Source organism: Eriocheir sinensis, chromosome 27 (assembly GCF_024679095.1).
Source record: "Eriocheir sinensis breed Jianghai 21 chromosome 27, ASM2467909v1, whole genome shotgun sequence".
Classification (NCBI taxonomy): domain Eukaryota; kingdom Metazoa; phylum Arthropoda; class Malacostraca; order Decapoda; family Varunidae; genus Eriocheir; species Eriocheir sinensis.
The window spans coordinates 6,987,053-7,001,351 of record NC_066535.1 but is presented as its reverse complement, the minus strand read 5'-3'; the positions used below and the strand labels follow the sequence as shown (position 1 = coordinate 7,001,351).

The 14,299-nt window shown below is 38.0% G+C and overlaps 1 protein-coding gene across 1 annotated transcript; it reads left to right on the top strand.

The window, feature by feature from the left end:
• The first annotated feature begins 1,815 nt into the window (after positions 1-1,815).
• Positions 1,816-13,989, top strand: LOC127004047 (exosome RNA helicase MTR4-like). Its single transcript, XM_050871325.1, has 16 exons — positions 1,816-1,996; positions 4,284-4,403; positions 4,761-5,361; positions 5,658-5,852; positions 6,033-6,330; positions 6,551-6,711; positions 8,670-8,795; positions 9,004-9,154; positions 9,529-9,701; positions 9,950-10,090; positions 10,207-10,368; positions 10,759-10,947; positions 11,385-11,607; positions 11,782-11,933; positions 12,421-12,535; positions 13,045-13,989. Exons 1-16 carry the CDS (start codon positions 1,890-1,892, stop codon positions 13,197-13,199), a joined length of 3,069 nt encoding a protein of 1,022 aa, XP_050727282.1. The 5' UTR covers positions 1,816-1,889; the 3' UTR covers positions 13,200-13,989.
• Positions 13,990-14,299: the final 310 nt, after the last annotated feature.

Here is a 14,299-nt window from a genome sequence, read left to right as displayed (position 1 = left end):
ATGATCTAAGTAATTAAATATATATATATATATATATATATATATATATATATATATATATATATATATATATATATATATATATATATATATATATATATATATATATATATATATATATATATATATATATATATATATATATATATATATATATATATATATATATATATATATATATATATATATATATATATATATATATATATATATATATATATATATATATATATATATATATATATATATATATATATATATATATATATATATATATATATATATATATATATATATATATATATATATATATATATATATATATATATATATATATATATATATATATATATATATATATATATATATATATATATATATATAAAAATCAGTTATAGCAAAAAATTTCCCCACCCCAAGTCACATATGCATTGCAATATATGCAGTTATAATTTTGGTTAGTAAACCATGTTATTATAGTGTTTCTGTGTTTTGAATGACTGTGTAAATATAGTATATCTTATTTTTAGGTATGTTATCCTGAAGAAAGTAAAAAAATAAATAAATAAATAAATAAATAAAAATAATGCAGAACTTTCAAAAGCTGCTTGCATAGAAACTGGCACAGGTTTTATCGTTCCACTTGGATGAAGTTAAGTGGTGAGCCCCAAACTGTAGGGCCAGTAAATCTAGTGCTGCCCTCTGAACAGGAGCAGCTTTGAAAGTCCCCCATTTAGTTGATGTTTTCAGCTTTGGCTGCTTTGAATATCAGTCAGTACTTTTTAAGCTTTAGAAACACTTCCCCTTTGATGCTTCTCTGTAGTCAGACTATTTGGTCCTGTTCCCTGTGCCTAGGTGAGTTGCCAGGCACTGCTATGTTTAAAACCAAGTGTAGCACAGACAATACAGGTTGCAGAAAATCAGGTGCCAGGTAGTGAAGCTATTGCACTGAAACATTGATTTAGTGTTATTGGGAGATAAATAGTAAGACAGAGCAGAAGACTGAAGTAGTTTCAAAGCTAATATTTGGTATTAATTATTCTTGATTGTATTGTTTTCTTTAATATCCAAGGTTAATTGGATTGACTCTCTTCATCGATTAGTCTTTTGCTCTATGCTCCAACATCAGAACAGGAATACATTAAATCACCGTACATATAGTTAATATGTCAATTGCTGTATGCTCCTAGAGACTAATACATTACTATTTTACTCTGTATTGTGCTAAATCTAACGAGTGGAATTCTAATGGAAGGAAAGTGTGTTTCAAGCTGATCGAGCAGTTTGTTGCTCAAGAGTTAAAGCTTGCAGTGTTTGCATTACCTTTGTCAAGAGCATTGCCTCATTATTATGGTCTGTGATTCCAGTGCCTTGTGTAAATAGACATTTATAATTATTTATTCTGTGATCTATAATGTATAGTTGCTGAAATATAAATAATAGTACCTCATATTGCATTGTAGTTTGCTTTTCTCAAGAAATATAAATATAACAGGTATTCCTTTTTCCATAGAGCCTAAATGAAGTGTAAAACGCTATGACACACCAGTGAAAATATGACATACCCGTCCATCACCTGATGGATAGGTATATCCTTGGGATGTCACTTGGGTATCACCCAAGTGCTAGATGTTGCCTCAAGCCCTCAAGGGCTAATGTGCTGGAGAGAAGCTCCGAGGCCACATGCAGCTATAGCGTACTATTCTACTATAGATGGATAGGTAGATAGATATTTTGCTAGATACATGATGGCAGAAGGACCAACATGGAGGTGCCGTTACAATGGCTCAGCACCACAACAATCACTACCATAACCTCTTGGTCCTGGTCTGCGGCGCGCGGTGTTGTTTGGGCTGCGTGAGGCAGGAAGGGCCGCGTGGAGCACCACTATGGCCTGCTTCGGCGACGACCTCTTCGACTTCGTGGAGGACGAGGGCGGCAGTCAGGTGCAGGTCTTGCCGGACACCGAGGAAGTGAGCAAGGACGAGAGTGAGAAGTAAGTACGCGAGGCCTGGGTGTTGCGTTGCGGCGGGCAGCGGGGCGTGGGCCCACTCATTGTGGCCTGGCGGTCAGCGCCTCACAGGCAAGGCTCAGCGCTGGGGGTTTAAAGTCTGGAGGTGTGCAAGGCGCGACGTGCCTGCAGGGCCCGGAGGCAGATCCTGTTGAGGGTACATGTACAGAATTACACCCAGCTCACTGGTAGTTAGCATATTTCTGATTGACTGCTTTGGTAAGGTAAAGATTTGTCAGGTAAACTTAATGATAATTGTGTAGAATCATGCAGTGCCTCCTAAAGATGATATTTTGCCTCTGCCTTATAGTTCAGGAACGGAATACAGGTGCCAGGATTGTAATAAGACAGCTGAACTGGATATATATATATATATATATATATATATATATATATATATATATATATATATATATATATATATATATATATATATATAGATATATATATATATATATATATATATATATATATATATATATATATATATATATATACATATAAAACGGGGGGGCAAAGCCCCCCCTTTAGCAGGTTGTAAAGTTTGGTTGGAGTAGTTTAAATATGCTCCCCCACCCAAATACCCTGACTTCCCGCGGGTCCCCCAAGATCGTTGGGGGAAGGGGATTAATTCGGCTTCTTCTTTACCTCTAAGTATTTTGTTTTTTAACTTTGATATATGGAGGCATATTATCGTATTCTAGAGGCGCTGAATCAATATCCACAATCACCTTGTATACTGGGAATACGAACCCGTGAAGCAGATTCAAAATGCAGTCAGTCAGGATTCACGTGTTCAAACAGCTCGGGCAGGAGGTTCGAGAGCCTTCACTGCTCTAGAACCCGCAGTACTGTTTAAGACGCGATGTTGGACGGATCACTGCTAACCGGTGGCTTTGCTTGTGTCAGTGATTAACAATGAAGATACACTGTGTTTGGTGCCACGGACTCTACTTGGATGACAGAAACCTTGCGATGAGGTGACAACCTACTAGAAAGAGAGGGCATGAGTGTGGTGTAGGCAGTTTATATGAGCGCAGATGGCCTCCGGCGCCACGCCAGATGGTGAGGTGAGCATTGTTTGGTGGGTTCACTACGCTTCTCTCACTAAACAAGCTTGGGGATCCAGTGAGTGCGTAGTTTCCGTATGGGAAACACTAAATTCGTCGCAAACGCTTATTTTTAATGGTGGTGGGAGGAAAAATTCCTAAATTTAAGGAATTTCCCTAGACCTAGGAGTTTTATCCCCCTAAAAAAATATATGACACGATGGATTCGTGTCCTCCACCCGAAACCCCGTGTTCCCATCAGGTCCCCAGGCATATATGGGGGAGGGGAGTATGGGCAAACACTAAATTTATATATATATATATATATATATATATATATATATATATATATATATATATATATATATATATATATATATATATATATATATACACTCAACCCTCGATTTGCCGGACTAAAAGGGGGGAAGGCTTGTCCGGGAATGGCAAATGTCCGGGGGTCTACCCCCTTGCCGGACTTTACCCTATATATGTCCGGGAAACACAACCCACCCCCGGACTACACCTCGCATAGAAAGGTGCACAGGTTTAGCTATGCGCTTGGTTACTTTCTTTGGTGGGTTTTTGGGTGGCATCGTTGTGAAGAAGAGGTGTATCCACGACAAGCACGTAAGCACAACACTCGTGTGACGTGGCAGACTTGTGTACAGTCCAGTACTAGATGTGTATGTCCGTCCGCGCTGCCATCTAGTGCCCGATTTGCGAACTTTGTCTGGCGCGGTAGTTTGAAATCGACTTGTCCCGGACTTTGTTTTTTTTACCCCACGGACTCTTGTCCGCAAATCCGAAATCCGCAAATGGAGGTCCGGCAAATCGAGGGTGTATATATATATATATATATATATATATATATATATATATATATATATATATATATATATATATATATATATATATATATATATATATATATATATATATATATATATATATATAAGTTAAGATAGTTGTGGATAAAAGGGGGCGAAGCTCTGTTACAACGTTAAGTCAAGATGAATGGGAGGGTCGACGGGGTTAAGCCCACCTGCTAAGAGGTTATGTTTGGTCTGGTTATATTTAATGTTATTTTTATTTTTGACAAATAGTATCCACTTTGCCTTGTTCATTTTTTAGTGTTGGTCATGGCGTTACTATTTTACAATTGTATTTTATCATTCCTGTCTTCACATAGTGGTACCTATCTAATAACTCTCCCTTTCCAGAGCGGCTGAAGAACTCAACCTCCTCCTTGGCAAACGAGGAAGTGATGATGATGACTCAAAGAGTAAAAAGAAAGTCAAGAAGCTGCGCTCCCAGGTGGAGGCAGCAGAGTCCGAGTTGAGGTAAAAGCATTTTTCTGTATTAATTATGGTCACAGTAGATGTCTTTTTAAAGTGGATGGACCTTACCCAGATAGGTCACCCGAGTGTGTTTATTAGCATAGTATGCTTTGTTCTGTGCAAGTTTTGTTACCCCTTAGAATTCCATTCAAGAACTTGCTGAAAAAAGTGATTGAGTTTGATATACGGTAATCCTGTTGCCATAATTAGTTTTGTAAAGCTGGAGTTATAAAGAATCTGAAACCCTAGTTGTTGTAAAAGGAACAGATGATAAGAAAAGAAATAGCTTTCATAAGTAGAGTGTGATGGATAAGTCACAAGCACTTTTATCTTACTAAGACTCAACACACTTTATTTCAGGTTAACAGAAGAGATGCCCAGGATAAGTATCCACACAATAGAATCTGTGGAGGCTTGTACACACGAGGTAGCGGTCCCTCCTGGAGAAATGTACGTGCCACTCAAACCCCCTAAAGAAAAGCCAGCTCGAACCTATCCATTCCTACTGGATCCTTTCCAAAAAGAAGCAATATTATGCATTGATAACAACCAGTCAGTGCTAGTATCTGCCCACACATCAGCTGGCAAGACAGTTGTTGGAGAATATGCAATAGCAATGTGCCTACAGAACAAGCAGAGAGTTATATACACGACTCCCATCAAAGCTCTGAGTAACCAGAAGTACAGAGACTTTAGTGATGAGTTTACTGATGTGGGACTCTTAACAGGCGACGTGACCATCAACCCAAACGCTTCTTGCCTCATCATGACAACTGAAATTCTACGTTCAATGTTGTATCGGGGCTCAGAGGTGACAAGGGAAGTTGGCTGGGTTATCTTTGATGAGATCCATTACATGAGGGATAAAGAACGAGGCTACGTGTGGGAGGAGACCATCATCCTGCTGCCTCCCACTGTTCACTTTGTGTTCCTGTCAGCCACCATTCCCAATGCAAGTCAGGTCAGTAAGTAAAAAATAAAAGATACTGCAAAAATTTGTCAAAGGGGTGTGCTCTCTGTAACTTTAGTTCCTTTCTCTTTGCTTCAGTCAATGAGTCAAGTAATTTTGCATGGTCCTGTACTCTTTACATTTATTTCCTTTCTTTACTCTCCACCCCTTCCCCAGTTGCTTCTGAATACCAACATTTCATTTCCTCTCCATATAACTTTGCCATGTCAAATTTAGGGTTTATCATTTCGTAGTCTCTGCTGCCTAGAACAAGGATATTATTGATACATACATTTTCCCCCTTTCAGTTTGCCCAGTGGATCTGCCACCTGCACCACCAGCCCTGCCACGTAGTGTACACAGACTACCGGCCCACGCCGCTGCAGCACTACATATTTCCTTCAGGGGGGGAAGGCATATACTTGGCTGTGGATGAAACAGGAAAGTTCAGGGAAGATAATTTCAACACAGCAATGACTGTCTTGCAGAATGCACCAGAACAGGTATGGTAATCATGGGCCTTCTTTCTGAATTTAGTACATAAAACTAGTTGATGCTGCTGATTTTTTCGTTGGTCTGTTGTCTTTATTGTAAAAAAAGATGTCAAATGTATTTATTTATATGCGTGAGTATTTGGAGTAACTCACTTATTGTTGCTTTTATTTATTCATTATATCTTTCAGGGTAGCGTGAGAGGGAAAAAAGGTGGCGTCAAGGATAGCTCGGACTGCTTCAAGCTCGTAAAAATGATCATGGAACGTAACTTTGCCCCGGTCATTATTTTCAGCTTCTCCAAAAAAGAGTGCGAGGCTTATGCCCTTCAAATGTCAAAACTTGATTTTAATTTAGCAGAAGAAAAGAAGCTTGTGGATGAAGTGTTTCAGAATGCAATTAGTGTTTTATCAGAGGAAGACAAACAGTTGCCTCAAGTTGTCTCTGTGCTGCCTCTGCTGAGAAGAGGAATTGGCATCCATCACGGAGGTTAGTGTCAATGGCTTTATGTTAACATGGTACCTACTTAAGAAGAGAGTTGTATGTAGCTTATCATGAGCTGGGTGAAGAGTGTTTTTTCTCTTAAATGGCTAACCAGACTTGACACTCATATAAACAAACAAGAGTGAAAATGACAGGGAAATGTACTTGTGTTTTTAAAGAACACTAGAATTCCCATTCTCTTAATAATGTCTTCTAATTTTTTTAGGTCTATTGCCAATAATCAAGGAGACAATTGAGATCCTGTTTGGAGAGGGTCTTGTTAAAGCTCTATTTGCCACGGAGACCTTCGCCATGGGTCTCAACATGCCTGCCAGGACTGTGCTCTTCACCTCTGTTCGCAAGTTTGATGGCCACGACTTCCGTTGGGTAAGGAATTTATTTACTGAACCCTCTTATAAACAAAGACTTGGGACATTGCAGGCTTGTTAATATGATAAAATGTATAGGCTGCTGTGAAGGGGTGGCAAGAGCAATGTAAACATGTAATATAAAGGATTTTGGAATGGAGGAGAGGACAAAAGATGTTGAATCCTAAGTGGTTTAATTGGCAACCATAATACCAGGGTTGTTGATTTTTTTTTATCAGATTTTTTCTTATTTAAATCAATTTTTTATATTTTTTTTATTAATGAAAATAATTATATTAGTGTAAACCTCAATATCCTCTACATTAGTTTAAAACACATATTGGAGTATTCTTGTATCATATTCCATCACCATAACTAATCTGGTTGGCTGTTTGAGCCAGTCCAAAGACTGACCAGCAGCAGCCAGCCAGCAATGGGCCAGCACTACACCACAACTCTGTCTAGTCCCTTAACAGTCTAACCAGATCATGTCATGTTTTGGACATGTCCTGACTGAAATTGCACACACACACACACAAAAAAAAAAAAGTGACAGCAGCCTCAAATGAAAGTATCAGAAAAGGCTGTGGATGATCCATGTGTGTATGGGAAGTGATTCTTTGAACAATAGGGGTATATATTTCAAATATTTCCTTTACTGCCACTTCCTATATATGGTGTTTTTTTGTCCCTTTTAACCCGGTAGCAGCGACGGGCCAAATTTGTGGCTTTACTGTCTAGCAGCGACGGGCCAAATTTGTGCCATGATATAAACCCCCCAAAATAGATGATACATAATCTGACCACAAATTGGCTGGGGCCAACCAAAAAAGTAAAGATGGGGGCATACGTTATGGCTGAGTGTGGCCGCAGTGCTCATCTCCGTAACATTGGCCCTTGAGCCTGTGGTGGGTTCCAGGGAGCCCATCAACCCGGGACACAGGGTCAATGTGACATCCAGGTTACCACAGTTTACCTTCAGGTTTCCCTTGGTACCCATTATCGACCAGCCCGAAAGGGAAGATGAACAGCTGGGTGAGCAGCATGCTGACTGCCCAGGTTGGGATTCCAACCCGGGTTTGCAGATTCATAGCTAGGCACGCTGACCACTAGACCATGGAGGGGAAAAAAAAAAAAAAAAAAATCCAAGGGATGAGAAACTTGTTATATGAGGACAGACTTAAGCATCTAATGCAGCCAGTGTCAACAAGATGAGAAAACAGTTAAAACAAGCAAATGAACTGAAGTTGCTAACCCATGGTTGCCTGCACACATTCTAAATGTTTTGGCTCATGATCTGGAAACTGGTAACATAGAAGAACATGTGGCTCATGTAAAATACTTTTGAAACCATCACCCTGCCTCAGCAAGATACCGCCAGAAAGGCGGTCAGTGTCTTATTCTGCTCCAGGACATTGGGCGGACCAGGTGTGGCTTATGGAAGATAATATATAATGAACTAATCAGCTTAGGAAAATTTGTGAAGTTGTCAGGGAAAATATTGATATCAAAGTTAGAGAGGTTTTCTTTGTTTACTTTTTCCATTCTATATTGTTGTCCTGCAATAAGATCAAGATTTAAATCAATGACATTTAAAATCAAATCAAATAATATAAATCTTGATTTGAATCACTGATTTAAAAAAAAATCATTTGATTTAAATCAGTGATTTAAATCAAACAACCCTGCATAATACACAGATATTTTTGGCATATGACATGAATGTAGAATGATCTGTTTGTGTTGAGGATGTATGAAAAGAAGTAAAGATAATTGAAGGGTAGCAGGAATTCATATGAGACAGCAGCATAAAGGAGTTGATCTTTAAAAAGGAAATACGGAGAGGGGGAACAGGAAACCTGCTAAAGTCTCCCGCTTGTTATGAATTACCTAATAGAAGAATATCAGACCCATAAATAGAAATATAAAGTTGTGATGGTCATTGCTGGTAATGAGTTAGCGTACCTTTATTTTCAGCTCACGTCAGGGGAGTACATTCAGATGTCTGGTCGTGCAGGCCGTCGAGGTAAAGATGACAAAGGTATTGTGATAATGATGGTTGACGAAAAGCTGAACACTTCAGTCGTCAAGAATCTTGTCCAGGTAAATATCACTTAGCATGCAAGAGAGTATAGCAGACATTGGTTAAGGTTGAGTGGTTATAGTGATGAGACTTTCGTAATGAGATATGGAAGTGACATTAATTTAGCATCTTAAAAAAATTACATAATCCTGTTCTTTTATTTTTTTTTCTACTAAAGATTCAGAGAAGATATTTGCAATTTTCCCTTGTATATTATCTATCCTGCAGGGCAAAGCTGACCCGATAAACTCAGCCTTCCACTTGACCTACAACATGGTGCTGAACTTGCTACGAGTTGAGCAAATCAACCCTGAGTACATCTTGGAGAGGTCATTCTTCCAGTTTCAGAACTATTCTTCCATTCCAGAGTTGTGTGATCGTAAGTGCTGTCTTGATTTATGAGTTATCACGTAGTCAGTGAAAGTACATGTTTTCACAATATACACATGCTCACAATCTTTGCTTCTTAAACATATTGATAATGACATTATAGCATAGTTTAAATTTAATATACCATTATCATCACCAGCCTCTATAATTCTGCTACAGGATGTGGGACTCTTCCAATTATTTCCTTCTGTTTCTCCCTTGTGCCTCTAACTTCACCATCTGGTAAATGGCCTCCCTTTGGGATTTTTTTTATCATATTCTTCCAGTCTGTTACTTTTTGTCTTTTTTGTCCTGACCATTGCCATTTCTTGATTTTAGTTACCTATATGATGTTGTCTACTTATATTTGTGTCACATTGTTAGGTGTAAGAAAGTATGAAAAAGATCTTGATGAAGTTCACGTTCCCCGGGAGAATGAGGTGGAGAGTTACTTCACCATCAAGCAGACGATAGAGAACCTCAGGCTGGAGCGCCACACCTTCATCACCCGGCCGGTGTACATCATGCCCTTCCTGCAGCCAGGAAGACTTGTGTCTGTAAGTTTTTATTTATGAATGCATCAGCATATTAATTAACCAATTTATTTATATACTTTTCTATTTCCATATATTTTTAGTTTAAAGTAATTTTTCTTAGCTTATAAATGTCATTACTATCTGTACAGGTACAGATTGTAACTCCCTTTTGTTGGTATCCTCAGTTAAACCTCTACCTCAACAGCAACTGTAAAACCCTACTGTTGAACAAGTACCAAGTACTCAAAATAAGATATTTTGTCCAACAGATAAAAAATAACAATGACAATTTTGGCTGGGGTGTTGTCCTAAGTTACAAGAAGCAGGAGGATAAGAAGAACCCGGCTGAAGCTCCCACCATCACGGTCGATGTTGTTCTTCGGGTCTCTGAAGCAACAGCAGCTTCCAAGGTAGAAAAAGATACACCATTATGCATGTTTCCTGTATGTTTCAAGTATAGTGTTTATAAGGCCTTTTGAAAATATATCATAGGTGATTCAGTAATATGTTTGTTTATTGTCCTCAGGTGGTGTCTGAGGTCAAGCCTGCAGAGCCTGGAGGAAAAAGTGAACCTGTGATCATGGCAGTGGCACTGAAGTGCATCCAGGATGTGTCTGCTGTGAGACTCAAGCTGCCGTCTGACCTCAAGCCTTTGGACCAGCGGGTTATGGTCATCAAAATGATACAGGTTTAGACGTGCTCTGCTGAGTCACTTTATTTTATAAATATTTTATGGCTGTTTTATAGAGTAATATAGCATTATAAATAATAAATAAGTTATTTTTTTTCTTCTATTGTTAAGATTAATTCTTAATCAGGGCTTTAAAAGCTTAGGAAGTTATTTTGTTTTCACCTTGGCAGACCTCTACATTTTAGTACCTGACCTCTTTTATTGCCCAGCCTTAATCTCTCCCTTTCCCATTAGAGAGGTAGCCTAACAGCCTGTCTTTTCTTCCCTTCCCTTGCACATTACATCAATAGGGATATGTCAACATTAGTGCTCATGCAGAAGTGCTTGAAAATAGAATACTGGTATGTAATTTTTGTGCACTTATTTTTGTCACATTCTTTTCCTCAGGAAGCTGTGAAAAGAGTTCCAGAAAACCAGTTTCTTTTAGACCCTGTGAAGAACATGAAGATTAAGGATGATGCTTTCCTGGAGATTGTCAACAAATTAGACAAGTTCAAGACCAGACTGGAGTCCCACAAGCTGCACCGAGACCCAGACCGAGACATGCTGTATGAGAAGTATGAAAAGAAAATGGAGGTAAGTTATCAATTGTAGAACAAATAATGAATTTCCTGCTGTGAAGAACAACATACAAAGGTTATAAATGGAATATTTTGTGTGTGGGAAAGGTAACAGTTGGAGTTATTGATATATTTTTGGTATGTGTGTGAATGGTTTATATCCATATAAATAATGTAAATATCTTAAATTTACCACATTTATACTCCTAAGTGAAGTCATACATCAGTGAAGTCTCTATAATACATCAAGTTACATCAAGTGAAGTTATACATCAAAGGTTTATTATCCACTGGTATTTGTTTGATGGTGTACTGAAGGTGAAGTGATGAATCTGAAGATGGAGCTAGTGGTGTGTGGGTTGTGGCCTGTTTCATGAAGGTTTTACAACAGGCATAAGCAACTACAAAAAAAAAAAAAAAAAAAACACTAACAACAGTTTTCTTTTGTTTCAGCTGAAGAAAGAATTGAATAATGCAGAGTTCGACTTAAAGAAAGCAAGGAGTCTGTTACAAATGGATGAGCTGAAGTGCCGGAAGCGTGTGCTGCGCAGGCTTGGGTACGCCACGTCCCAGGATGTGATAGAACGCAAGGGTCGAGTGGCTTGTGAGTTGTCTGCTGCTGATGAGCTTCTCATCACGGAGATGTTGTTCAATGGTCTATTCAACAACTTATCAGGTGAGTTGCCCCCTAAACTTGAGAAAATGTTACATTGAGCTCTAATTTTGTAATCATGAAGTTTACAAAAGTTACATGTGCTGCAGAGTAAGACTATATGACGTTTTCATCTATATGTTATGATTATAACTTACTTGAAGGAGAACAGTTTTGATTTTTTTCACAATTTTCCAGCTGCCCAAACATGTTCTCTGTTGAGCACCTTTGTTTGTGATGAGAAGAGCACGGAGATGCCCAAGCTAGGAGAGGAGCTGTCAGGTCCTCTGAGACAGATGCAGGACATAGCTCGGCGCATTGCTAGAGTGAGCCACGAGTGCAAATTGGAGGTATGTATTTCGAATGTAAAGTAATGTTTCTCCAACTAATAACATTTGAGCGTATAGGAAACTAATACTGACTGTTAGCCAGAAGACCAGTACACAAAGGCAGCCAAATAGTATCTGCTGATTTGTCATTCTTACATGGCTCCAAATTTAGCCTCTTTTTGCCATGAGCCGTGTTCCTTTAGTAGTATTGTGGCATGTATCATGCAGCTAAAATCTTAGTAAGGTTAGATTCCAGTATGGATGAGTAATGTCTCCATAGCAATTTTACATCCTTGGATGGAGTGCTGAGAGTAGAGAAAGGAAACATGTTGGACCTTCAGTCAGCCATTAATGTAGTCATTTGTATATTCACTGTGCTGTCACACCATAGAATGCTTCAGAAGTCAAATCAGTTCCCCAGGATATTTACCAATGGTTCAAGGCTGTTATAAAGGTGGATGACAAGCCATCAGATTGTGGTTATAACTTGTGTTTTATTTATTTTCAGATTGATGAATCTAATTATGTAGAACAATTCAAGCCATTTTTAATGGATGTTGTCTATGAGTGGTGCAATGGTTCATCATTCATGGATCTCTGCAAGAAAACAGATATATTTGAAGGTATGTGTCACTTCAAGTTTATATATTATTTATAAATGGGAAAGAATAAAGAGAACTTTATATACGTAGACATAACTGTGATGAATTATCTTAGGAAATTATTCATTATTTCTTCTGTATTCAATGTACTTTGTAGCTCACAGGATACTGTGGTAAGCCTTCCAGTTTGGTAGATTCAAAGTTGGCATTAATTTTTTGAATATCCCCTCCTCATATTTGGTGATTTAACCCTCTCTTCCACTGTTATGTTAAAAATACTGAGTGATTAATCATCAACAATAGTAATAATAATCATAATCATACCAATAATAATGATAATTATTGAAAGAATAATTTTCTTGTTATTTCTATTATAATTTTCTTCTAGTTATTACATGCCTCATGTAAGCTTTAGTGGGGTTAGTGACAAACTTCATACAATATATCGGCTTCTCTCAATACTTTTCCTCCAAGTCAGTACATAATTGTTAAGGTCCCGCAGCATCATGTGTCCTTGCTGTCCTCCACAGGGAGCATCATCAGAGCCATGCGGCGCCTTGAGGAACTCCTGCGGCAGATGATCCAGGCTGCCAAGGCCATCGGGATTGACCTGGAGAACAAATTTTCAGAGGGCATCAAGCTCCTCAAGAGAGATATTGTGTTTGCTGCAAGTCTGTACCTTTAGGTGATATAGAGTGTCCCACCACTGACCTATAAAATTATGATGAAATTTTATAGGTGATGTTATTTTTGGAAACATTTCTTTACTGTAGAGAGTTTATTTGCTGCAAGGAACATTTGGAACTTCAGTTAGATAATTTTGACTTTAAATTAATGGAGATCTAAGGCTGTCCTTAGACTACAACTATTACAGTCATATTTTGAGTTTTCTTTACAAATGAATAGGTATGTGCCCTATTGTTATAGTAGGATATCAATGTATTATTATTATTTAATATCACCACGAATTAGGCATACAATTGTCAATGGAAATGTAACGGGCTTGTCGGGGGGCGTTTAAAGGGTGTTGATTAAGACTTCAGCTTCCTTAAGGCGAATTATATTCGTAGCCTTTATGTACAAGAAGCGACGGAGCGAGAGCGACTGTCGTTGTGTGTCAGTCGGACTCTCGTGAAGGAGTGGCGAGTTACAGGTTGGAAAATAATTGTTACAATTGGTCACGTATGTCAAGGTGACCTCCACGCACCATCGGAGTGCGAAGTATACAAAACTGAGACGGTAAACACTGACGGACGACATTCCTATAAGGTGGCGTGATCTATCTGTCGTGGGTTTTTTCCATTGACAATTGTATGCCTAATTCGTGGTGATATTAAATAATAATAATACATTGATATCCTACTATAACACTATTCTATATGTAGCTATTGAAATGTATATATATTTTTTTTCTTTTTTCTACATAAATAAAAAAATAAAAAATATATCTAATGAGATTATTATTTGCACTGTGTTCCTGTATGCCATTATTTCTATTCAAATGAAAAAAATATATAAATGACAAATGTGACTATAACTTGTGCTGTGTTCCATTCAGTCCCCCTTTTTTTTTTCTTCTTGTTGTTATGGCACTTTTTAGTCTCTTATTTTATGCTTTATTTTGAGTGTGGATGTGTCATGCAAAGTAGATGAGGTGCTAGAGGTTGTGTTGGCATGACTGAAAGGAAAAATAGTTGTATTTGCTTCAGAATATCTTCACCCAGAAAATCTAGGCAGGTTTAAATGATTTGATATGGAATTCTGCTTGTGTACAAGCTCTCTTTT